Source organism: Phocoena sinus, chromosome 1, assembly GCF_008692025.1.
Source record: "Phocoena sinus isolate mPhoSin1 chromosome 1, mPhoSin1.pri, whole genome shotgun sequence".
NCBI lineage: Eukaryota > Metazoa > Chordata > Mammalia > Artiodactyla > Phocoenidae > Phocoena > Phocoena sinus.
The window spans coordinates 180,237,207-180,263,135 of NC_045763.1; the positions used below are offsets into that span (position 1 = coordinate 180,237,207).

The 25,929-nt window shown below is 35.4% G+C and overlaps 1 protein-coding gene across 2 annotated transcripts in view; it reads right to left on the reverse strand.

The window, feature by feature from the left end:
* KCNT2 (potassium sodium-activated channel subfamily T member 2) overlaps nt 1–25,929 on the reverse strand; it is a 373,439-nt gene that overhangs the window by 148,684 nt on the left and 198,826 nt on the right. For both annotated transcript variants that reach the window (XM_032606842.1, XM_032606832.1), the window contains exon 13: nt 5,437–5,545. In XM_032606842.1, the coding sequence (XP_032462733.1) occupies nt 5,437–5,545 (109 nt within the window). The remainder of the gene's footprint in view (nt 1–5,436; nt 5,546–25,929) is intronic.

Below are 25,929 nucleotides of genomic sequence, written 5' to 3' on the forward strand. Positions count from 1 at the left end.
ACAAAATTATTTCTCACAGGAAAAAAGATTTAACCTAACCAAAGCTATATTACCATTCAATTTTTCATCTACAGAGGTTGACAAAAAGTAATCCACTAGAGTCGTTTAAAAGTAATGATGTTGGGACTTCCCTGATGAAGCAGTGGTTAAGCATCCACCTGCCAATGCAGGGGACACGGGTTAGAGTCCTTGTCCGGGAAGATCCCACATGCTGTGGGGCAACTAAGCCCGTGCGCCACAACTGCTGAGCCCACGCGCCTAGAGCCCGTGCTCCACAAGAAGAGAAGCCACCACAATGAGAGGCCCACGCAGCACAACAAAGAGTAGCCCCCGCTCGCCGCAACTACAGAAAGCCCACGCGCAGCAACGAAGACCCAACACAGCCAAAAATAAATTTAAAAAAACATAAAAAAATAAAAACAAAGCTGTAAAAGAATGCTGGCATCCATATACTGAAAGGAGGAAACAGTGAGTTTAGGCTGACATCGATGGTATGAAGATGTAACTGTCTCCTACAATACACAAATGACATTCATTATTGAAAATATGATGGGAATATGAGAGCAGCAATAAGTTTATAGATATAATTTGTAAATACTCAGGAAAAAAAGGAAAGGGAGTGTTTTGAAACAGCCTAAGTAAAATTTGATTATGGCATGGACAAGGGTTGTGTCTGTGGATAAGCCTGAGATATTCAGGGAGTGGAACCATACACCACTTGATGGACTGGATACAAACAATGGAATAATGAAAGACTCATGGGTTTTGGGCTTGAGTTCTAAGTATTAGTAGATGCTGCTGGGAAGAATGGGGGTGAAACAGATTTTAGGTCAGGGAAAATCAGTAACTATCTCTAGATATCTTAATTTTGAGACAGCTATTAGAAACCTAACAGGAGACACTGACTATTTATTTAGAGGAACAAGACAGGAGTTCATAGTGGATATTTGAGGGAGAGACTCAGTTTTGGAAATCAAATAAATGGATGAGCTCCCCTAAGGAAAAGGTATTCTAGGAAAAAAAGAAAATTCTTTTTAATTTTCTTAGTAGAAAATCTTATGATATGTGGATAATGGCAATTTTATTTCTCTTTTTCCAATACTTATTCCTTTTATTTATTTTTGTAGTCTTACCGCATGCCTTAGGATTTCCAGGACAATGCTGAGTAAAAGTGGTTTTAGTAGGCATCCTTGTTTGTACATAATCTTAAAGACAGACTCTCAATATGTGACCATTAAATATTTGTTTTCCTCTAGGTTATTTTATAGATAACCTGCCTTAGGTTAAGAAGTTCCTTACTTGTAGCTTCCTAGCATTTTATATTTTTCTGTTTTTAAAATTTTGAAAGGATGTTGAATTCTCTCTCAAATGCTTTTTTGTATCCATTGAAATAATAATAATATTTTCTTCTTTGAAATGATCTACTCCTAGAATAATTCCAACTTGGTGATGATACATTATTTTTTAAATACATTACTTTGCTAATATATTTTCTATAATTTTTCAACCATGTTAATCAACTAAATTGGTCTCTAATTATCATTTCCCATACTATGCTTAATGAGTTTTGTATCAAGGCCATAATCCCATACAATGAGTTCGGGAGACATCTTTCTTTTTCTGTTCTCTGGAAAATATGTGCAAACTGAAAATTATGTGCTCTTTGAATGTCTATAATAAGCTCTTTGTAAAGCTTCATGGGAAACCCTCAGTTACTTTTCCTGGAGACAAAGATAATACAGACTTATTAGGAGGGTGAGACATAGGTATTCAAGATTCGTGACAATCATCAATTTGATAGGTACTAATTACTAGTGGCTGATGTTCTTTTGAGTAATTTTTTTAATCATAACAACCCTATGGGATAGTTTCTCTTATTACCCTCACTGTACATACTGAAGAACTCAACCTTGAGAGATCAAGAAGCGTGAGATCATGCAGTCATTACATAATAGAACAAAGATTTGACTGAGGTCAGCCTCATTCCAGAATTTGCAATACATATCTATTCACTTTGACAAATTTATTATAAAAAAGGGCAAACTGCTGAAAATAAATACTGTTTTTCTATGAACCAATTTGTGTTTATTTTCTTCTTGAAAATTGTGGTGATTAAAATAATCAAATTATCTGTGAAGGATATTTTTATTTTACTTGAATCATTACAATTTATACTTGGGCTCATATTCAGAAATCTTTTATTGTAACTATTATTTTCCTGAGGATTTTGTTCTTTCTAACTCTAGGCTCACTATGTTAACTTTCTCTCTTGTTGACATGAGTAAGAGCATATCTTTTCTATTGCTGAAATCATGTCCATATGGACTTTTCTTCTGTGAATCTGATCAAAATGTAGAAAATAATTGTATTTATAATTAATACTATAATAATTCACATAATAATTGTTTTTATAATTAATACTATAATAATTCATTCAAATAATAGTGTAACAATTCCATAATTTACTTTAATGAATGCCTACAGTCTTTTTGTTCAGGAGAAAATGATCCATAAATTATATAAATGGTATATCTGCATAAAGTAATAGTTACTAGGTTGCTACATATGTTTTTGCTTTCTAATATTTTCCATACATATCAGTTGACTTTTGAAGTCCTCCCTTTCATATTTTAAAAACGTGGATTTACTTTAAAAAAAATACATCAATGATAGTCATGCTAGGAGTTCCACAATTTAGGGGACTTGAAGAAAGTAATTAAATAAATGGAAATAAAAATATATTTTATATCTTGTGATAATTGGAATCATGCTGTTTAATACTCATGAGACTACAAGGACAAAAATATAATGAATATTACCAAGTAAATATGATTTAAGATTAAAGCAATTATTATTTTATTACAAACAGTATTCATTATCTATTGCTGTATAACAAATGACTCCAAAATTTAGTGACTTAAAATAATCATTTCATTTCTCAACATTCTGTGGGTCAGCATGGATTTTTGGGTTGGTTGATGGGTGAGTTGGGAGCTAGGGAGGTGGGGTGCCAGGGATGGATGAGCCTCACTTTCCATGTGATTTCTCATCCTTGGAAAGACTAAATCGGGATTCTTCACAAGCGGTCTCTGGGCGGTGTTCCCATGAAAGGCAAGCAAAGGCTGGATGGCCTTTTAAGGCTTAGTTTCTAAAGTCACACAATGTCGCTTTTGTCACAGTACATTGGTCAAAGCCAAGTGACAGGACAACCCATACTCAAAGGGTGGAGGAATAGATTCCACCTCCTCATGGAAGAAGCCACAACGTGGAATCACAACAGGACACAGACACAGGGAGCATGGCTCATTGGAAGCCATTATTTTAACAACCTACCACACCAACGAAATGACAGCTTGATACACTGCCTTTTGAAAGGTTAAGTCCATAATCTTTTTAACCTCATGCTGAGATATAAAGCATATTATATTGGTTTGAGAGTCTCATACATCACCCCAAACTGTTTCTTATGGCATTTTAATGAAACCAGGGTGCTTTCATCTTTTCATATTATAAAAAGAGTTCCTCTGAGATGTTTTAATCTCAGCCATAAAAGAATACAGACATTATTAAAATGAATTTCAGCAGATGCCATAAATGAGAAATAATGAGATAAACTATTGGGATAGAATTTTAAAACTGTTCATTTTGATGGATTTATCGAAATAACAGCAAAATAAGAATGTGAAAGAATCAATTCAAATCATTTTGTAAAATGGTTTGTTTGTAAAATAGACAATTTCAGTGAGTTTGGTCTGTTGTGAGCACATCCATGGCTTGCTAAAGGGAGAAAAACTAAAATCTGCTCTGAATTTTAGTTATAGCACATTCAAAAGTAAAAATTGTTTTCCCAAACGACATATTGTTTTAAGATCCACATTCAATGCTCATTTATTGAAGACCTAATATGTTTCAGATATTATTTATTTAATCCTTACTGCTAATTCTAAACAATGGAATAGAGACATTATAATATTATGGTCATTTAACAAGAGAAAAATATAGGAGCAAAAATACTAATACGCTGAGCTAAATCTTAAATGTTGGCACTCAAAGTTAAATATATTTTTAAGAACTTTAGTGCTGTGCCATTACTATCTTCCTAAAAATTTTATCATACCAAGTCATTATGAGGTATGAAGATTTCGCAAAAACATTCCTTTTCCTAAATAATAATAAAAATAAGGCAGCTTAGTTACAAACGTTTTTTTTAGATAAATAATTGGCACTTCTTGAATGTTAATAACAAATGTAACTGGCCAAGAATGGAATACTTTACATGTATTTTTCCATTCAATTTCAAAAGATTGTCTACAAAGGAGGTACTGTTACTTTTAATTTTCGGTTTAGGAAACAGGCTTAAAGAAACCCTGGCACCATCTAAACCATTTAAATTCACAGAGACCATTTAAATTCTCAGAATCTTTGGTTAGTACTTTAAAAAAAATCTTCAAAACAGATTGTAAAATGCTGCCAAAGTTGAGAGTCATTGCTTTAAGTTGTTTCCTATACTTTTTTAGAAAAAAGTGATGTCATTAGCAGCAAGGTTAAAAGACAAGAGTCAGAGAAAATTGAATAGCAATAATTTCATGATTCTCATCATTATTTTAAAATTTCTTAGTGTTTATAACGTTTCTTTTAAATATCATATGCTAATAGGTAAGCATTTTAAGGTATGTGAATGCATCTTCTGAAGGACATACATTTTGTAAATGCATACTTAAAATGATTTACATTTCAATGACTTTTGAAGGTTTAGACCATTAAGGTGAAATTTTATAAAAATGGTTCTTATATTTGAAAAAAAAGTATATAAATTACTGCCTGGATCAAAATCAATTCCTACAGAAGCACTTAAGAAAAAAAGAAAGTACCATTTTACTGTTCAATTTTCTAACAGTTTAAAGTATAATGCCTTGTGGATAGTTACTTTAAAAGCAGCGCCTGAATGAAAAATTCACATGTATCTTGTGCTTGAATTGTTTTCAAAATCTACCCCCAAATTAAGTCTATTTAAAATACTTGAATATATTATATTATTCTATTCCGTGGTAAGTTTATATGTACATAAAATGATCTATAGCAAAGTATTATCTATCTATATGTAAACATAAGTATAAATTAGTACGTAGAACATTTGAAACTTGTGTCTATATTATGTACTCAACTAATCACGGCTAAACTATTCAAGCTTACTAAGGTATCCAGCAAGTTCGGTTACTAAAATCACCAAATTATATAAAAAAGTAAAAATTCACCACAAAGATTCACATTTTAAAGTGAATAAATCCTCATAACAAGTAGATGATAAAAAGGAAATTCTTCTGTTCTACAGAAACATGAATGTAATAAGTTACCACTAACTTCAGAGACATAACTCTTACAATCAAAATGGGAATTTGAGGCAATTCAAAGGATCTCATTCAAGGCCAAACTTACCAGCAAATTTGATATGGAATTTATTTTCAGGCTTTAAGATCTGGACATACAAAGGGCAATTTGGAGCAAAATCTTTTACAGCCCATGCTCTCAAAATTGTTTGGTGGTCCTGAAATGATAAAAATCAAAGTATCATGAGATAAATTGAAAATTTTATAATGTATTAAGTAAAAATCATCAGTCAGTGTGTGAAATGGTCATATTTACAGTTTAAAATTAAGCATATGAAATCATTCTTTGTGAGGTCTTACTATTAAAGATAGTTATTATTTCTATAAAAGAGATCAACAATACCTAATTCAATCAGTAGTAATTATCAACACTTAGGAAATTAGCAGAGATTAAGAGGGAAGTCTCTTGCCAAGCTTAAAAATAATTTTCCCAGAAAATACTGGAGGGGTAGAAACCTTCAGAAATGCAGCACAACTGTTAGTTTGTAATAACAGTTTCCATGGAAAAAAAATATGGACATAAAATAATTTTAACATAGTTAGAAAGATTGGTAAAAGGGGAATGACTGCAGTGACTATTTGTGAGGAGAACACATTAGTTTACATTTTATATGACAGTAAAGATAAAAGGATTTTGACTGTGTGTGTGTGTTGGAAGACCAATAACGTTCAGATATTAAAAAAATAACAGAAAAAAGATCTTTTAAAAAAGATGCTAAGACTGAGAATGACAGTGAAAATCATGCTTACCATGAAATTTTACACATAGTGTCACCCTATAAATTATTACTTAATTAACTGAATAAAACAAAGCAAATTACAACTGTCCCTCAGTTTCCAGGACTCTCTGTGGACAATAAAATACAAGGATGCTCAAGTCCCTCATATAAAATGGCATAGTACTGGGGGCTTCCCTGACGGCTCAGTGCTTAGGAATCCGCCTGCCAATGCAGGGGACACAGGTTCAATCCTTGGTCTGGGAAGATCCCACAGGCTGCGGAGCAACTAAGCCTGTGAGCCACAACTACTGAGCGCATGTGCCACAACTACTGAAGCCCATGTGCCTAGAGCCCGTGCTCTGCAACAAGAGAAGGCACCACAATGAGAAGCCCACGCACCGCAATGAGGAGTAGCCCCTGCTCACCGCAACTAGAGATAGCCCGCAGGCAGCAACAGACCCAACACAGCCAAAAATAAATAAATACAATAAATAAATAAATAAATAAAATTTAAAAATTTATTTAAAAAATAGAATGGCATAGTATTTGCATATAACCTATGTACCTCCTCGCATATACTTTGAATCATCTCTAGATTATATTATAGTATTTAATACAATGTTAATAGTTGCTGGCAGGCAGTAAATTCAAGTTTTACTGTTTGAAAATTTCTGGCATTTTCTTTCAAATATTTTTGATCTACAGTTGGTTGAATCCGAGGATGCAAAACCCTCAGATACAAAGGGACAACTGTATTGGAGAAATTTGCTACTCAGCTACATTTATTTTATTTATTTATTTTTTATCGAAGTATAGTTGATATACAACATTATATAAGTTACAGGCGTGCAATATCGTGATTCACAATTTTTAAAGGTTATACTCCATCTATAGTTATTATAAAACATTGGCTATATTCCCTGTGTTGTATAGCTTATCTTATACATAATAGTTTGTACCTCTTAATCCCCTACCCCAATATTGCCCTCCCTCTCCCCCTTTCCCCACTGGTAACCACTAGGTTTGTTCTCAATAAATGGTAGTCTGTTTCTTTTTTGTTATATTCACTAGTTTGTTGTATTATTTAGATTCCACATATAATGACACCATACAGCATTTGTCTTTGTCTGACTTATTTCACTGAGTATAATACCCTCCAAGTCCATCCATGTTGCTGCAAATGGCAAATTTTCATTATTTTTTATGGCTGAGTAATATTCCATTGTATATATGTACCACATCTTCTTTATCTTTTCATCTGTTGATGGACACTTAGGTTGCTTCTATATCTTTGCAATTGTAAATAATGCTCCTATGAACAGTGGGGTGCATGTATCATTTTGAACTAGTGTTTTAGTTTTTTTTTCAGATACATAAGCAGGAGTGGAACTGCTGGGTCATACAGTAGTTCTATTTTTAGTTTTTTGAGAAACTTCCATACTGTTTTCCACAGTGGCTGCACCAATTTACTTTCCCACCAAGAGTGTACGAGCATTCCCTTTTTTCCACATCCTCACCAACATTTATTATTTTTGTTCTCTTTGATAACAGCTATTCTGACAGGTGTGGGTGATTTCTCATTGTGGTTTTGATTTGCATTTCCCTGATGATTAGTGATACTGAGCATATTTTCATGTTCCTGATGGCTATCTGCATGTCCTCTAGCCACAAAAATCAGAGAAGAAAACAAAATAAAAGAACTCCAGATTGGAAAGGAAGAAGTAAAACTGTCACTGTTTGCAGATAACATGATACTATACATAGAAAATCCTAAAGATGCCAACAGAAAACTACTAGCGTTCATTGGTGAATTTGGTAAAATTGCAGGATACAAAATTAATATACAGAAATCTGTTGCTTTTCTATACACTAACAACAAAATTTCAGGGAGAGAAATTAAGGAAATAATCCCATTTGCCATCACATCAAAAGGAATAAAATATCTAGGAATGAGGAGGTAAAAGACCTGTACTCTGAAAACTATAAGACATTGATGAAAGAAACTGAAGACCACACAAACGGATGGAAAGATATATTGTGTTCTTGGACTGGAAGAATTAATATTGTTAAAATGACCATACTCACCAAAGTAATCTACAGATTCACTGCAATCCTTATCAAAATACCAATGGCATTTTTAACATATCTAGAATAAATAACCTTAATATTTGTACGGAAACACAAATGACCCCAAATGCCCAAAACTGTCTTGAGAAAGAAGAATAGAACTGGAGGAATCACACTCCCTGACTTCAGACTATACTACAAAGCTAATCAAAACAGTATGGTACTGGCACAAAAACAGACACATAGATCAATGGAACAGAATAGAGAGCCCAGAAATAAACTCACATATGTATGGTCAATTAATCTACAACAAAGGAGACAAGAATATACAATGGATAAAAGACAGTCTCTTCAATAAGTGGTGCTGGGAAAACTGGACAGTTACATGTAAAAGAATGAAATTAGAACACTCCCTAACACCATACACAAAAATAAGCTCAAAATGGATTAAAGACCTAACTGTAAGACCAGAAACCATAACACTCCTAGAGGAAAACATAGGCAGAGTACTCTTTGACATAAATTGTAGCAATATTTTTTTGGATCCATCTCCTAAAGCAAAGGAAATAAAAGCAAAGATAAACAAATGGGACCTAGTTAAACTTAAAAGATTTTGCACAGCAAAGTAAACCATCAGCAAAGCGAAAAGACAATATACAGAAAGGGAGAAAATATTTGCAAATGATATGACCAAAAAGGGTTAATATCCAAAATATATAAACAGTTCACTCAACATCAAAAACCAAACAACCTGAATAAAAAATGGACAGAAGACCTGAATATTTTTCCAAAGAGGACATGCACATGCAGATAACTAATACATTTCAAAAAAGAAAGCAAAAATATGTTCTAGTGTAGCACTGTCCATGCAATAGCCACTAGCCAAATGTGACTGTTTAAACTTAAATTTAATAAAATTAATTAAAATTAAGAATTCAATTCTTTATCACACTAGCTACATGTCAAGAGTTCAAAGCAACATGCAGCAAATTCAAAACTGTATTGGATAGTGGAGATATAGAATATAGAGCATTTTCATCATCACAGAAAGTTTTATCTGACAATACTATTAGGGAAAAGGAGGATTAAAAATATAGGTAGATCTGAGGGACTACAGTGCAGAAAGAAGAAACTGTTGTCAATGGTTTGTAACTTTAAGTTGCATGAAAGTTAATGAAGAGTAAACCAGAATTCTTTACGTGAACAGTGTGTGTCTTCCAAAACATAACAATGAGCCTAATATGGTGTGATAGTTAATTTTATGTATCAACTTGACCAGGTCACAGGGCGCCCAGGTATTTGGTTAAACATTGCTCTGGCTGACTGTGAAATACCAGAATATGGAGAGGCAGAGAAGAGAAACCACAGACTGTGTGTAAAAATTTACACAACATTGGCTGACCCCTGAACCGTACATGCATGGGGCTGAATAAAAGCAATCTGAACTAAGACTTGAATCACTGCCAACTGCAAGGGTGATATTGAGTTGGATCAAATTAACTGCTTTCTAAAACAAGAACATCAATACTCTTGGAGGATTACAAGAGAATCCAAGGCTTCGCCACAAAGCACTATAGACAGAAAACAAAGCAAAATTACTGAATATATGAAGTGGCAGAAAAATGTGACCTATTTTCATTGGAAACAAACAAATAAAACAATACCCAATAGCTGCTAGCCTCTAGATGATCTAGATGTTAAAATTATCAGACAAGGATTAAAGCAACTCCTATAACTAAGATCAGCGAGGCAAAGGAAAATAATGCTTGTAATAAACAGAGAAAAAAAAATCAGTAGAGTAATAGAAAATACTTTAAAAATTAAATAGAAAACTAAAATATCTGAAAAATATTCACTGGATGGACTTTGAGATAGACTGGAAATGACAGAGGAAAGAGTCAGTGAACTTGATCACAGATCAGTAGAATTTACCCAATTTGAAAAACAAAGAAAATAGGAATGGAAAAAGGAACAGAGTTCAGGGACTTTTGGAGCAAATGTGAAAACATCTTAAGTAATGTAATTGGACTCCCAGGAAAGAAACAAAAGATAAATTAAAGCAGAAAATTATCTGAAGAAATAATGGTCAGAAACCTCCCAGTTTTATGAAAGACACAAATTTACAAATTTAAGGAGTTCAGCAAATCCCAACTTATGTACACAAAATGATAACTACACCTAAGCACATTGTAGTCAAACTGTTGAAAACCGAAGATAAAGATACTATCTCGAAAGCAGCCAAAGAAAAACAGTCATAAGACCAAGGACTCTCATCGAAATCATGGAAACCGGGTGACAATGAAACAATAGCCTAAAGTTCAGAATGATGAGGAAACAAAACAAAAACTTGTGAAACCAGCATTTTATATATAGAGAAAAATCCTTCAAAGAGGTGAAATAAAGGACTTTTTCAATAATAAAATCTAACAAAATGTGCTGCCATCAAAATCATACTACAAGAAAAGTGTAAGAAACTCCTTCAACAGGGAAAGTTAGAACTTCAGAAACCAAAGAAGAGCATTAGAAATGGTTACCATTAGAATGAATAGAAAAGACTATTTTCCTCTTAATTTCTTAAAAATATATGTCTGTCTATGGGCTTCCCTGGTGGCGCAGTGGTTGAGAGTCCGCCTGCCGATGCAGGGGATACCGGTTCGTGCCCCGGTCCGGGAGGATCCCGCATGCCACGGAGTGGCTGGGCCCGTGAACCATGGCCGCTGGGCCTGCGCGTCCGGAGCCTGTGCTCCGCAATGGGAGAGGCCACAACAGTGAGAGGCCCGCATACCGCAAAAAAAAAAAAAAAAAAAAAAAAAAAAAAAAAAATTGTAAAAAAAAAAAAAAATATATGTCTGTCTAAAGCAAAATTTATAGAATTGTCTGTGGGGTTTCAAATTTATAAAGATAACTGACACCTGACAATTACAGCATAAAGGAGAGCAGAAGAGGAATAAAAGCAAAGTATCTCATTTTAAAAAGTGGTATAATATTAACATGAATTAGACTATAAAAAGTTAGTGAAGTGTATTGTAGTCCCTAGAACAGTCACTAAAAAATATTCAAAAGGTATTTCTAAAAAGCCAATAAGTATATTAAACTCAAATTCCAAAAAAATTCTAATAATTTTTAAAAAGTAGAAAAGAGGAAACAGAGGAGCAAAAATCAGTGGGAAAAAACAGAAAACAATTTAGAGTTACAACCAACCACAAGAATGATTATATTAAACGTTAATGGACTAAATATACTAAAACATAAAGAATATCAAAAGGACAAAAGAAGTAAGGCCCAACTATGAGCTATTAAGAAGAGATGCATTTTAAATATAAAATTACTGATAGGATAAATGAAGTAGATAATAACAAGAAAACAAACAACACAATTTAAAAATGGGCAAAAGATCTGAACAGACATCTCATCAAAAGCATGCACAGATGACACACAAGCATATGGAAAGATGCTCAACATATTATGTTGTTAGGAATTGCAAATTAAAACAACAATGAAATACCACAACACACCTACTAGAATGACTAAAATCTAAAACAGTGACAACACCAAATACTGGTGAGGCTGTGGAGCAGTAGAAGTCTCATTCATTGCCGGTGGGAATGCAAGATGGCACAGGCACTTTGGAAGAGAGTCTGTAGTTCGCAGCAGCACTATTTACAAAAGCCAAGGTATGGAAGCAACCTAAATGTCCACTGACAGATGAATGGATAAGGAAGATATGGCATTTTTTATATATAACCACAAGTCTGTTCTCTATGTCATCAAGTCTGTATACATATATATATATATATATATATATATATATATATATATATATATAGTGGGAATTTGGGGTTAGCAGATGCAAACTACTATATATAGAATGGATAAACAATAAAGCAATATATAGCACAGGGAACTATATTCTATATCCTGTGATAAACCATAATGGAAAAGAATATAAAAAAGAATGTATATATATACATATATATATATATGTATAACTGAATCACTTTGCTGTACAGCAGAAATTAACACAACATTGTGAATCAATAAATACCTCAATAAAAAAAGATGTGGTATATATATACACAATACAGTATTACTCAGCCATAAAAAAGGATAAAATAATGCCATTTGAAGCAACATGGATGGACCTAGATATTATCAGACTAAGTGAAGTAAGTCAGACAGAGAAAGACAAATATCATATGACGTCACTTATAGGTGCAATCTAAAAGTATAATACAAATGAGCTTATTTACAAAACAGAAATAGACTCACAGACATAGGAAACAAACTTATGGTTAACAAAGGGTATAGCAGGGGGAGAGGAGAGATAAATTAGGAGTTTGGGATTAACGTATACACACTATTATATATAAGCTAGATAAACAGCAAGGACCTACTGCATGGCACAGAGAACTATATTCATTATCTTGTAATAACCTACAATGAAAAAGAATCTGAAAAAGAATATATATACGTATATGTGTATATACATATATGTGCATATACATGTATGTATGTATAACTGAATCACTTTGCTGTATGCCTGAAACATTGGCTTTCATTACTCTCAGCATCAAGTCCAAACTTCTTAACAAGGCTTGCAAGACCGTTTACTCAACTGTCCCCAAACTACTTCCCCAGCCTTTGGACTCTTTCTTCCAGTGACGAGGCATTCTCCCCTCCTGAGACTCCAGGATTTCCCACATGGAACAATTTACCTGGAACCATTTGTCATTCACTCTAGGAAGTCCTTTCTTCGGACTGAAGTCCACGGTACTTGTTCCCACTGTATTCTGTCTCTGCCTGATCATACCATTAACCCCACATATTTTTTTTCGAGTTTATCTCCACTAAACTATGAGTGCCATGAAGTCAAGGGCCATGTCTATATTTTACTCACCCTAAGCACAACCCTAGCACCTAGCTTTCATTTGTATTTCACAGATGAATAAGAAAAACAATATTTATTTCATAGGGATATTGTGAGCATTCAGTGAAATAATATAAAGACCAGCAGACACATAGAAAGCACTTAGCAAATATTTCAGTTCAGCAGATAGACGGGATGAAGTACCTATTGTAAGGCCCAGAAGCCTTCTTTATTTTATTCATACACAGTGCCCTACCAAGATATAAGCAACATCTATGATCCTGTGAGCGATGCATTAAGTGAGAAAAAAGGAAAAAAGATCAGTACACTACGGCATAAATTTCACATAAGGAACAGAAAATAAATATTTTCCTACTACAGGTAATAAAATTGGAACAGAAACAAGATTTTTAATTCATTCTTCTAAAAGTAGAGGATGATATTAATTTATTTTTAATTTCCTTGCTGACAAACTAGTCTTCAAAAAAGATACTCTATTTAATTTTAACCAAAAAGTAGAAGTGCCAACTGTACCAACTTTGGGATAAGCAACCTATGATAATAAAGGAAGGTAGCATAGGGTATGTTTAGGGCACCCTAGTGTCCATTGCTACTGTGAAAACAGAACATTTCACCTATATTCAGTTCACCTAAAAATCAAATTGACTAAAATGTCTTCATAAAATTCAACTTTAATAATTTGAAGCATGTAAAAATTATCGTTGGCATGTTAAGGACCTAAAATAAATCACTGTATATACTGCAGGTATTTTTTTTTAATGGAACTCCAAATGACCATCAAGGAATTGAGACATTTCAAGTGAAATTTTATACATGGATTGTTTCCCTCTCCTCCATAAGAATTTGTAATTTTCATTACAGTCTCAAACAGAGTCTGTGACCCAGAAAATGGTAAGACATTGGTCTGGTCAAAGGTCAAAGGTCACTTTCAACCCAATTTTCAATTTATAAAATACATCTGTGGCCCTTAGAAATGATAGACTTATTTTTTTACATTGTGAGTATGTTTTGCTAATTTATCTATTGGATACTTTGGTAAGATGACACTAATTTATAAATTAAAACTGAATTATGAAACTTAATATTTGAAAATAAATATTTATAGACAACTGAACAAAGACAAAACATTTATACAAGAGAGAGTAAAAAGTCTTGCCACAGACTGGATAACAAATCTTTCCTAGAAACACTCAAATGTGTTGTTTTATAACAAATTCTGGTTAAATATAATCCTTGCCCAGAGAACAATTTACACACAGAAAAGCTTGTAAAGAGTTTGCATTAGATTAGACTCAAAAGCACCTGAGTACATAGATCTGTTTTATTCACGTTTAGGTTGTCATAAATTATAAGGTTAGATTACATATATAGATATCTATAATGTAAGGGATGAAATGCAATTCTGATACAAAGTACCTATAACATATATCATCTATAATTAGTTGGTCTAACTTTATGACCGAATTTAAAAACTACAAGATTTCATTGTAGTTAATTATAATTTATATCTTTGGAGAAGCAGCCTTCAAATTTGATATATACTTATTATAAATACAAAAGTAATTCAGAATGTTCTGAAATAAAATACTTGAAAACAAAACATATAACCAAAACCCTTAAGATACAAAAACACTAAAATACATTGCTGCCTTTTAGACTAAGAATCTATTAGAAAGCAAATGATCAGGCCATCTAGTTTTAGTCAAATACCTATAGGCTCAGCAGTAACTCGGTCTTCAAAAATAATCTGCACCACAGGCAAGAATAATTAAAGAAGCTTTAGTCTTGCATTCTGGACCTTGGTGTCAAAACTCATAGAGCTGTTAGCATAATTTTATCTCCCTGCCATGTTTAAACAGAAGTTTTTACATTATGTCTGGGACCTGCTAAAGAGAAAAACCCCAGGCCCAAAATGGCATCACTTGTGCTAAAGTCCATGATACCAACCTTAGATTTAATACCTAACCTGCATTTTTGATCTTTACCAGAAGTGTAATCTTAATCAGTTTGGAAATTTCTGGTCAGCACCAGTGAGGTAAGGTGTCATGTGGGCCCTTCTCCAACCCCACGAGAGGAAGAAGAGGTAATCTGCAAGGTAAACCCCTTGCTGATCTCCTGGCCCCAAATATCCCTTTCTTTCTTTTGTAATGACTACCTGGATCCATCCTCCTTTCTATAAAATCCTTCCATTTTCTACCACTCCTCAGAGCTCCCTTCTACTTGTTAGATGGGTTGCTGCCTGATTCATGGATCACCTATTAAAGCCAATTAGATCTTCAAATGTACTGGGCTGCATTTTGTTTTTTGACAGACTGAAAAATTATCTTGGATTCCAGTTTTAAGATTACTTGTACTCCCTTGCTCTTGACAATGACTTCTCAGGGATTGTAATCCTACCTTTGATTTCTGAGAGTATACTAATTCTCACAGATATGTACTGGCAAAAACCTGACTGCCTGTCTGAATTTCTAGATATAACGTATTCTTAGAATGTTACTGGAAATTTTGGGACTGAGAAGCAAGTCAACTATAGTCAGTTCACATGTTTACTTTCTCTTTCCTATACAGAATCTATTTTGGACTGTGCTTCTCAGAGCTGAAATCCTATACTGTTTTCTAGTGCTTGTTGGTCTGAGTTCCAGCCACTTATTCAAAGCCCTACATAGTGCCTCTGGCTTATTTAAATCCTCTCCCAGGTTCTGGAGGAATCCACCCTGAACACCAAATCCAACTCCAGACTGTAACTGAAGTCCAGTGATGATCTGTCAAGAATTTACCAAAAGGTATTTCTGGACAGATTAAAACACAAATAGCCACAGTTTAAAATTCTGTGATTTTATGAATCGGTAAGAAAGATCTTTTTGAGAACAGGTTAACCATTAGATTGAATAAAAAGCAAAATAAAATTGCAAAACCTCTCTAAAGAATTTAAGGTACATTTAAGTAGGGAATAAAATAATAGAATGATTATGTACTACAGTGCTGCTTTGTTTTGTTTTTTTGCGGTATGCGGGCCTCTCACTGTTGTGGCCTCTCCCGTTGCGGAGCACAGGTTCCGGATGCGCAGGCTCAGTGGCCATGGCTCACGGGCCCCAGCCGCTCCGCGGCATGTGGGATCTTCCCGGACCGGGGCACGAACCCGTGTCCCCTGCATCGGCAGGTGGACTCTCAACCACTGCGCCACCAGGGAAGCCCCTATTACAGTGTTTTAATGCCCCAAATGGATCTGCTTAAAACAAAACCAACTTAAAAAAAAAAGTTTAAATTGTGAACGGTAGCAGAATATGCTAACCAAAATACGCCTCTTTAGCATAAGGATTATTTTGAGCTGATTATTTTTGAGAAAAAGCAGACACAGGAGGAGTTCTTAAATCAGAGTAGAATTTATCCTTTTGTAAGGGCAATTTATATTCAAAAGGGAAATCTCCATTTTTAAGGATATGTCTCTCTTTGTACCAGGAAGGATGACTAAAATCACAAGAAACTCTATATCAGTAAGGAAGGCACCAGACAAATCTGCATGACAACCTTATGGTACCTTTCCTGATAACCTCCCATAAATAGCCTCCCCTCTCCCAGCTCCTTTCTTTTGTCTTTAGTTGAAGATAGTATTTGAGGTGGTGGCTTGGACCCTTTGGGGGAGTTTTACTCAGTCTTCCTAGGTATCGCCCAGGTACACGTGAGTTATACATGTTATACATGTTACTAAGCTTCGGTTTGTTTTGCTCTCCTTAAGCAGTCTTCTATTACAGGGGTTCTCAGCCACGGAAGGTATTGAGAGAATGTTAAGGGAAGATTATTTTTCTTCCCCTGCAATTGCACATATTTTATTTCAGTTCTTTTCTCACGCTCTCTGAAAGGGTCATCCAGGGAAATTACTGTCTGAGCCCTCAATGATTATTTGCATTCTACTCTAAGATCCCATATATTCCAAAATGCATGTAATGATCAGAAAAAAAAAAAATCTTTGACATTTAAGAGGAAAGCTAGGGCTTCCCTGGTGGCTCAGTGGTTAAGAATCCGCCTGCCAATGCAGGGGACGTGGGCTCAAGCCCTGGTCCCGGAAGATCCCACATGCCGTGGAGCAACTAAGCCCATGCGCCACAACTACTGAGCCTGCGCTCTAGAGCCTGTGAGCCACAACTACTGAAGCCCGCGCGCCTAGAGCCCGTGCTCTGCAACAAGAGAAGCCACCGCAATGAGAAGCCCACGCACCGCAGCGAAGGGTAGCCCCTGCTCACCACAACGAGAGAAAGCCCGCGCCCAGCAATGAAGACCCAACGCGGCAAAAAAAAAATTTAATAAAATTAATTAATTTTAAAAAAAAAAGAGGAAAGCTAACCATATGGTCTAAGATACAACTTTTTCTGAGACTTAGAATACCAAGTCTTTGGAGTTGGATGACCAAGAAGGCCTTAAAGTTCCCCAGGCTTGACTTTCTGACAGGTTTCTTCAAAACTATAGGCCCCTTGCCTCCCTTTTCTTAGAGCATTTACTTTAGAAAACTTTCAATTATAAATTCTTTCTCTGTGCCTTTGAGATGTAAATCTTCTCCAAGCCCCTCACCAGATTTACATGAGAGAAAAGTCTTTCTCAAGGGCCTGGAGGTCATCTCTTTGAAATGTGACCTTCAGAGGTGAAATCTTCCTGATCTCCAGTCTCTGTGGCCAGAAGACAGCGGACTTTCATACACAGCAGTCAGCAAATGATGGCCTAATCACACTGACCAAGCTCCCCAACCCAGGACTTTTCCACTAGCTCACCCCAGAGGGTAAAAATCCTCCAGCCTTTTGCTTCAGAGGAGTTGAATTCAATCTCTCTCCCCAAGGCAACAGCCTTTAGTAGTCTTCCTTGCCTGTTTAACTCTGTCTGGTACAGTTTTTCTTTGACACAGAGTAGGGTATAAATACAAGGTCTGTGAGCTACTAACCCTATATCCCTAGAAGACTAAATAAAATAGCTAACCTGAGCCTTGGTTTGTTAATCTACCAATTGGAGCTAGTAAGAACTTCCTTGCAGGATTGTCGTGAGAAATACATCACATGCATAATATGTATAAATATATATAAGTAGTCTCTAGCCTGTAACTGATATTTAGTGATGGCTAATAAATGAGGGTGTTATTGTGTAGTTCTTGTCTCTCTCTCTTTTTTTTTTTTTTTTTTGCGGTATGCGGGCCTCTCACTGTTGTGGCCTCTCCTGTTGTGGAGAACAGGCTCAGCGGCCATGGCTCATGGGCCCAGCCGCTCCGCGGCACGTGGGATCTTCCTGGACTGGGGCACGAACCCGCGTCCCCTGCATCGGCAGGCGGACTCTCAACCACTGCGCCACCAGGGAAGTCCTCTTGTCTCTTTTTATTCCCAAGAAGCAAGAAGTCTAAAAATCAGTAGTGCCTAAAAAGCTAAAAGAGAAAAGCAGACGCTATTGGTTTTTTCAGAACCAGATCACTTTAAGTAAAAATTCATATGCCTAGTTCAGCTAAGAAAATCAAATTCTTTCACCACTGCAAAGAAAGGCTATTTAGAAGGTAAAGCAATTATGCTTCCTGCATTATAATGACTCAGAGAAGAGACTTAGCTTTGAACAAATCTTTAAATTGAGCACATCTACTGATAGACTGAGTGAACAAGATGTTCAAAAGTAAAGTGTCTGAACCTTGGAAAACATATCACAATATAAGGCACCCTCCTTCCGTCCTTTCATTGCCCCTTACTTCCCAGCTCACTGTCTAGGACGGTGATTCCAATGAGTGTCTGACATCATAAACAAATTCAATCTATTGACACTACCAATTTTCATTCCCTGTTACCTCTATACCCTCATCTTCGTTTTGCTTCTTATCAGCTTACATTAAACGTTTCACCAAAATAACCAAACCCTTGTATAAACAGTCCGTTTGCTTGCCTCCCTCACCCAGGCCTACTCTATAGGCAAAATTACAACCTTGATGAATCCAACGATCCATCTACTGCAAAGAACAAAGAACGGTTGGTTGGGCGTAAACACAAATAGATGATAAATAGGTCCTTCTTTAAATTCATAGTCCATAATATCATCCAGGTGGTGAGTATTGTCCAGGAATTCCACATCTGTCCAGTCCATCCCCTCTCCCACTGTTTTAGAGAACTATTTTATATCTTCTTCTCTCACCTCAAACCTCTACCATCTGACGATTTCAACTGCTATAAAAATAATAATAAAAACCGGGCTTCCCTGGTGGCGCAGTGGTTGAGAGTCCGCCTGCCAATGCAGGGGACATGGGTTCGTGCCCCTGTCCGGGAAGATCCCACATGCCGCGAAGTGACTGGGCCCGTGAGCCACGGCTGCTGAGCCTGCGCGTCCGGAGCCTGTGCTCCGCAACGGGAGAGGCCACAACAGTGAGAGGCCAGCGTACCGCCAAAAAAATAAATAAATAAATAAATAAATAATAATAATAACCAACATAGAAACGGTAAGAGAAGGACTTCCATAGCTCTCTCATATCACATTTGACCATATACTTGTCTCTGGATCTATATAGCTTGTCTTCCCTGTTTTTAAAATACATGAGCATTTTACTCATTTATTTATCAAAGGAAAATCTTCCAATTTTCCTTCTCCTGCATTATTCATTTTACTTTCTCTGGTAGGTCACTTCCTTTAGCATATAAGACTTGCTAAAAAATTTCCCACTTAGGAATAAAAAATATGACACAAATGAATCTGTCTGTGAAACAGAAACAGAATCAGGGACGTAGAGAATAGATTGGTGGTTGCCAAGGGGAAGGGGGTGGGAGAGGGAAGGATTGGGAGTTTGGGATTAGCAGATGCAAACTATTATGTACAGGATGGATAAACCACAAGGTCCTACTGTAGAGCACAGGGAACTGTATTCAATATCCTGTGATAAACCATAATGGAAAAGAATATGAATAAGAATCTATATATATGTATAACTGAATCACTTTGCTGTACAGCAGTAATGAACACAACATTGTAATTCAACTATACGTCAATAAAAAATAAATTAAAAAAAAAGAAATGGAAAAAAATTTTCTCACTTAAACAAATGGGCAAATATTACCCATCAGTTGCTGCCTTATTTCTCTGCTCCCACTTACAGAAAGCATGTCTAAAGACTGTAATTGTTGTCTCCACTTCCTCTTTGCTATTCAATTTTTAAACTTCTTTTCTAATACAAGAATTTAAAACTATGAATCCCTCTTTAGGCACTACTTGAGCTGCATCCTACAAATTTTGAAATGTTGCATTTTTCATCACAATTCAATTAAAATATTTCTAATTCTCCTTGTTATTTCATATTTTATCCATGGGTTAAAAATGTATAATCTAATTCTTTAATATGTGGGTATTTTCCTGCTATAGTTTTAGTATTGGTTTCTTATTAAATTCTATTATGATCAGAGAACATACTCTGCATGTCTTTTAATTCTTTTATCTTTTCTGTCATTGCTTTTACGGCCCAGCACATGGTCCATCTTTGTGAATGTTCCATATGCACTAGAAAAGAACGTGTATTCTGCAGTTGAGTGTAATGTTCCATATGTCAGTTGATCTAATTGATGAAAATGAGTTCAAGTTTTTAATAACCTGAATGATTTTCTTTCTATTTGTTCTATTAATGACTGAGAAATACTGAAATTTCTAACAATAATTGTACCTTTTTATGTTTCCTTTCTGTTCTGTTGTTTCATACTTCATAAATTTTGAGATTTTATTATAAGGTGCATACACACTTAGGAGAGTTATGTCTTCTTCATGAATTAACCCTTTAATAAATATAAAATATTTCTCTTTATCTCTGTTAAAAGTTCCTGCCTTTGAGGTCTTCTTTATTTATTTTATATGGCCATCCCAGCTTTTGTATGACTAGTGTGCACACAGTATATCTTTTTCCATCCTCTTACTTTTAACCTAATTGTACGTTTTCCTTTTGAGCGAAATTTCTGTGGTAGTACTTCATTTGGTCTTTCTTTTACTTATCCAGTATGAAGACCCCTACCATTCAATACTGAATTTAGTCAATTCATATAATTCACAGAGTCATTGATATGGTTTAAGTTTACTATCTTGTTGTTTTCTACTTGTCCTATTTGTTTTTTGTTCTTTTCCTGCCTTTTTTCAGATTAAGTAAATATTTTTAGTATACCATTTTGTCTTCTGTTTTATCTTAGATATCATGGTCATTCTGTTTTATAACATAAATCTCTATCAAACTCTTCATTCAAATAATATGTAAAGCGCAAGAATCTTATTACAGTATATTTCCACCATCCCTTTCCAATCTTTGTCATATTATTGCCATTAATTTCACTTCTACATTTCTTACAAGTTCCACGACTATTATTTTTTTTGCCTTAAACAATAATTTATATTTTAAAAATTAAGGTCATTTATATTTACCTACATATTTACCATTTTTGCTCTCTTTATTTCTTCATATAAATCTAAGTTCTCAGAAGACATCATTTCTTTTTGTTGAAGAACTTTAACTTTTTAAAAAATGTAGTCTGTTGGCAATAAATGCTCATAGGTTTTGTTTGTATAAAAATGTTTTTATCATGGCTTCCTTTTTGTGAGATATTTTTACAAGAAATGAAATAGTATATTGACAATTTTTCAAAGCACTCTAAAACAGTTGTCCCATTGTCTTCTGATTAAAATTGTTTTTTCCTCTGTATGTAATGCATCTTATAGCTACATAAGTTTATCTTATTGATTTTCAGAAATTTGATTATTACAAGTTCCAGTGCAGTCTTTTAAGTAATCATACTTTAGATTTGTTTTATGAATCCGTGGTTTTATAATTTTTGTCATAGTTGCAATAATTTCAGCCACTATTTCTTTATTTGTTTTCTGCCCAGAAGCGGAAACTTCCTCTCCATATATTCAACCACATCAGGGAACGTTGATCTCATCTTTTTCCAGAGGCAGACCTCCCTTCTTGCACTCCCTTCTTGCTTTTGTCCCAGAATCTGCTTTGACCGTAACCTTGGGAATTCCCATTCCCTCCCCTGAGTTGTATTCTGTCTTCACTCACTCCCTAGTTTTGGTAAAACACATCTCCCAGCAGCCTCCTGAAAACTGTGCATTTTTGCAACTTTTTAATATCTGTAAATATCTTTCTATCTTCTTACTTGTGGAGCCCTACATCAAGGACACAGGACAAAAATTCTGGAATTAACCAAGCCCCCATAGCAACTGTTGCCATGCGCTCTCCTAATCTAAACTGGACAGCCCCCCAACTCCATATTAGGTAAAATAATCACCATGTAGTAACCTTGTAGCATCCTGACCAATTACCTAATGCCATCCTGCCAGCAGGAATTTTCTTTATCTTGAGGCTATAAAAGTTGGCCACTAGCCCACAAAGGAGGTCGGCTCTCCCTGGTCTATCAGGAAGTTGGCCCGTTGTATTTGCAGCGCCCCTCACTAACTCTGCTCTTTCTTTTCAATAAACTGTCTTTTCTAAAATACTTCCAGCCTGGAAATTCTTCTTCCACCCCACGCTCGGACCACAACATTACTGAAGTTTTGCCAGGATACAGAATTCCAAGTGGAAAAGTACTTTCCCTCAGCATTTTGAAAGCCTTGACCCACTGTCTTCTGGCTTCTGGTATTACTGCTAAGTCTGAAAACATTCTAATTCTCCATCCTTGGTTTTGAGTGTTTTCTTCTACTTTACCTTCTCTTCATTTTCATTCTTTTCTTCCTCTTGGTCCTCCTTGTATCTCAATTTCTCTGGCAAGCATAACATTTTTTAGTCATTAATCTCTAATAAGTGGCCCCTCTTGATCTGACAACTTCAGTCTGAGAAATTTGTTTTAATTTCTGGGGTTTTTGAATTTTTTTATTTTGTTTTATATTTTTGCTAATAATTTCCCCCATTTTCTAGACGTTGTTCCTTAAATTCTTACTATATGGATATTGTTTCTTCCTGACTACTCCTTTCATTTTCTCTTGTTTTGACTCCCCTTTTCCATTACTTGGTTTTATTGTTCATTTTATTACTCTTCATTCTTTCAATGTCCTTAGATTTATCTTCTAAATATTTTATTTAATTTTTCATTTGTTACCTATATTTAATTTCCAGAAGCTCTTTTTGGTTCACTGAATGTTCTTGTTTTGTTTTGATTTGTCTTGTTCTATAGCCTACTATTCTTGTTTTATATATGTATACTCTTCTCATCTTCTCAATTACTAAATGACTAAAAATAGGATATTTATTACATATTTTGAAATTTATTTATTCTCCCAGAATTCTATGGTGGTATTTGTGTTTTCCCTTAATTCCTCTTTTCTATATGCTTTTTGTATGTCCGTTACTTGGTTCCTTCTTTTTCTTGTTAGGAAATTCCTTAAATGTCTAGTGATCACTGTTGTTTGAACATATGTAGGAGTGAAGTACTCAAAAGCTGTTTGGGACCTGAGTGAATGCAGGAAGCTTATTTTCACATCCTATGTACACACACACACACACACACACACACACACACGCTTGGCCAAGAATGCTTCCAGTCCTAATGTGTGTCTACCAACCAGTCTTGCTGCACCAACCAGCCCAATACCAAGGGAGCCCTTCTGGGTGTTCCTGGAGGGCCCCCACTCCACCATCTGGATCACGCGGTAGCCTGAGCTGTCTCCACCATAAGTAGGCAGAGGAAACAGTCTCCTGCGTCTCCTGTCCCCCAACTGCTTCAGTAACTCACACTGACCTTCTCTGAAACTGCACAGAATCAGAGGATTTCGCTTCCAGTGCTTCATTCCCAGGGGGCATCAGTGGGTCAGGAGTCTCTGCCACAGGCTAATTTCCCACTCTTTCTTCCTGGGCAGCCAGAAAGTGTTTATTTTGGCCAAATTCACCAAACAGTAAACCCATTTTCCAAGGATGGGGAGAGGGGCCAGCCATGGATGTGTGGAGGGGTTCAGGGAATCTAACTGCTTCTCCTCCAGACTTTTAATCACTGTTCATATATTTAGTACCACGTAAAACCCTACTTGCAGAGGCATCTGGTGCCTCTATTTCCTGCAACTTTTGAGGCTCCATTGCAGAAAAGAGCCTGCTTCTGATTTGTTTCCTCTCTCAACTTAAATGTTACCTTCCTTCTGTCTGTTAAGTCAGTTACCACCCAGCCATCTGCTTTCTAGCTTCCAAACTTGTATTAATGTCTCCTCATCTACCATCTCCTTTGTCTTGATGAGTGAAGTCTCTTTATGCATTTCTTATAAATTTTCTAGAGCATCAGGAGGAAATGGAATGCATTTGTTTAATGGAAAGCTTCCGAATTCACCTTGTAAAGGGTACTCTAAAAGACATTAGGTAATTATTTCCTAATGTTTACTCCCCTTGTTACATAGATACTGGAAGACTGGAAGTCTTCTGAAACTAAGCGGCCACTGGAGAGGCCCAAGATTCCCAATTACATAAGTTAAATAATTATAGAAACATAAGGTAGAGGATGTTCAATTCCAGTTCACTTATTCAATAAATATGTTTGGAGCATCTAATGTGTGGAAACATTAAGAAACCATTGCAATAGTGCGTAAGTGGACCGAGGAGAATCTGGTCTGAATTAAGACAGTAAACTTGGAGAAGGAGGGGAGCAAAGTGAATTTAAAATATATATTATTTTTAAAAAGAAATATTTTACAAACTTTGCATCATTTGTTTGGTCTATGGCCTTACATTAGTTTGCTAGGGCTGCAATAACAAATACACAAACTGGGTGGCTTAAACGAAAATTTATTGTCTCATCGTCCTAGGAGGCCAGAGTCCAAATCAGGTGTTGGTAGGTTGGTTCCTCCTGAGGGCTGTGAGGGGAGTATGTGTCCCAAGCCTCTCTCCTGGCTTAGAGAAGACTGCCTTAATGTGCATGTGGCATTCTCCCTGTTATCTGTCGTCACCACATTTCCCTTTTTTACAAGGCACGGCTCATATGGGACTAAGACCCACTCTAATAAACTCATTATAAGTTGATTATCTCTATTAAGACCTTATCGCCAAGTAAGTTCACATTATGAGGTACTGGAGGTTTGGAACACACGAGTTTTTGAGGGATACAATTCAACACATAATAGTCCTCTTCAAATGAAGGATGAGTAAGTTGGTTTAAAAATGAGTAAAAATTTTAGTTAAATTAGAGTGAGAACAACACAAAGCCTGTCACATTCAGGACTTGCAATTCTAAAGTAATGTACCAGAGCACACCAGAACACAAAGCCTGTCACATTCAGGACTTGCAATTCTAAGTAATGTACCAGAGCACATTAGATGCTCCAGAAAAGTGCAAATCATGTCCCTAAAAGACCCAGACATATTTTGCTTTTCCCCAATCACTACAGAAGCAACCAAGGTTCTCATCTACTCTGTGTACCACAGGGTATGACTACCAGATGAACTTACTGCTTAGAAACACAGGAGTTAACAGTAAATCCTCAACATAGAATAATAAGCACTTTTTAAAGTAATATAAATTAAAATGTATTTAAAAAATAGAAGTTATAATTTGGTAAATTATAAGGATTTAATTTAATTGTGAGTTTATAGAACTTTAGACCTAAAAATGTATCATGGAGATCATATAAGCCAGAGATTTCCAAATTGGGAGGTGCTTCAAAATCACCTGGAGATCTTTAAAAATACACAGCTTCCCAATCCCCACCCTGCATATCCTGAATAGAACTTTCACAAATGCATATTTTTTTAGACACTCTCCAACTGATTTTATGCAGAGTGCCTGATCCATCTGCCTTGTTTTTAAGTTGAGGAAATTGAGATCTTTGAACAAAATCACATAGCATAGGATATATTTAATTAAAAATGATCTAGTTCTGTTTATATATGACTCATTTCATTTGATCAACTGAA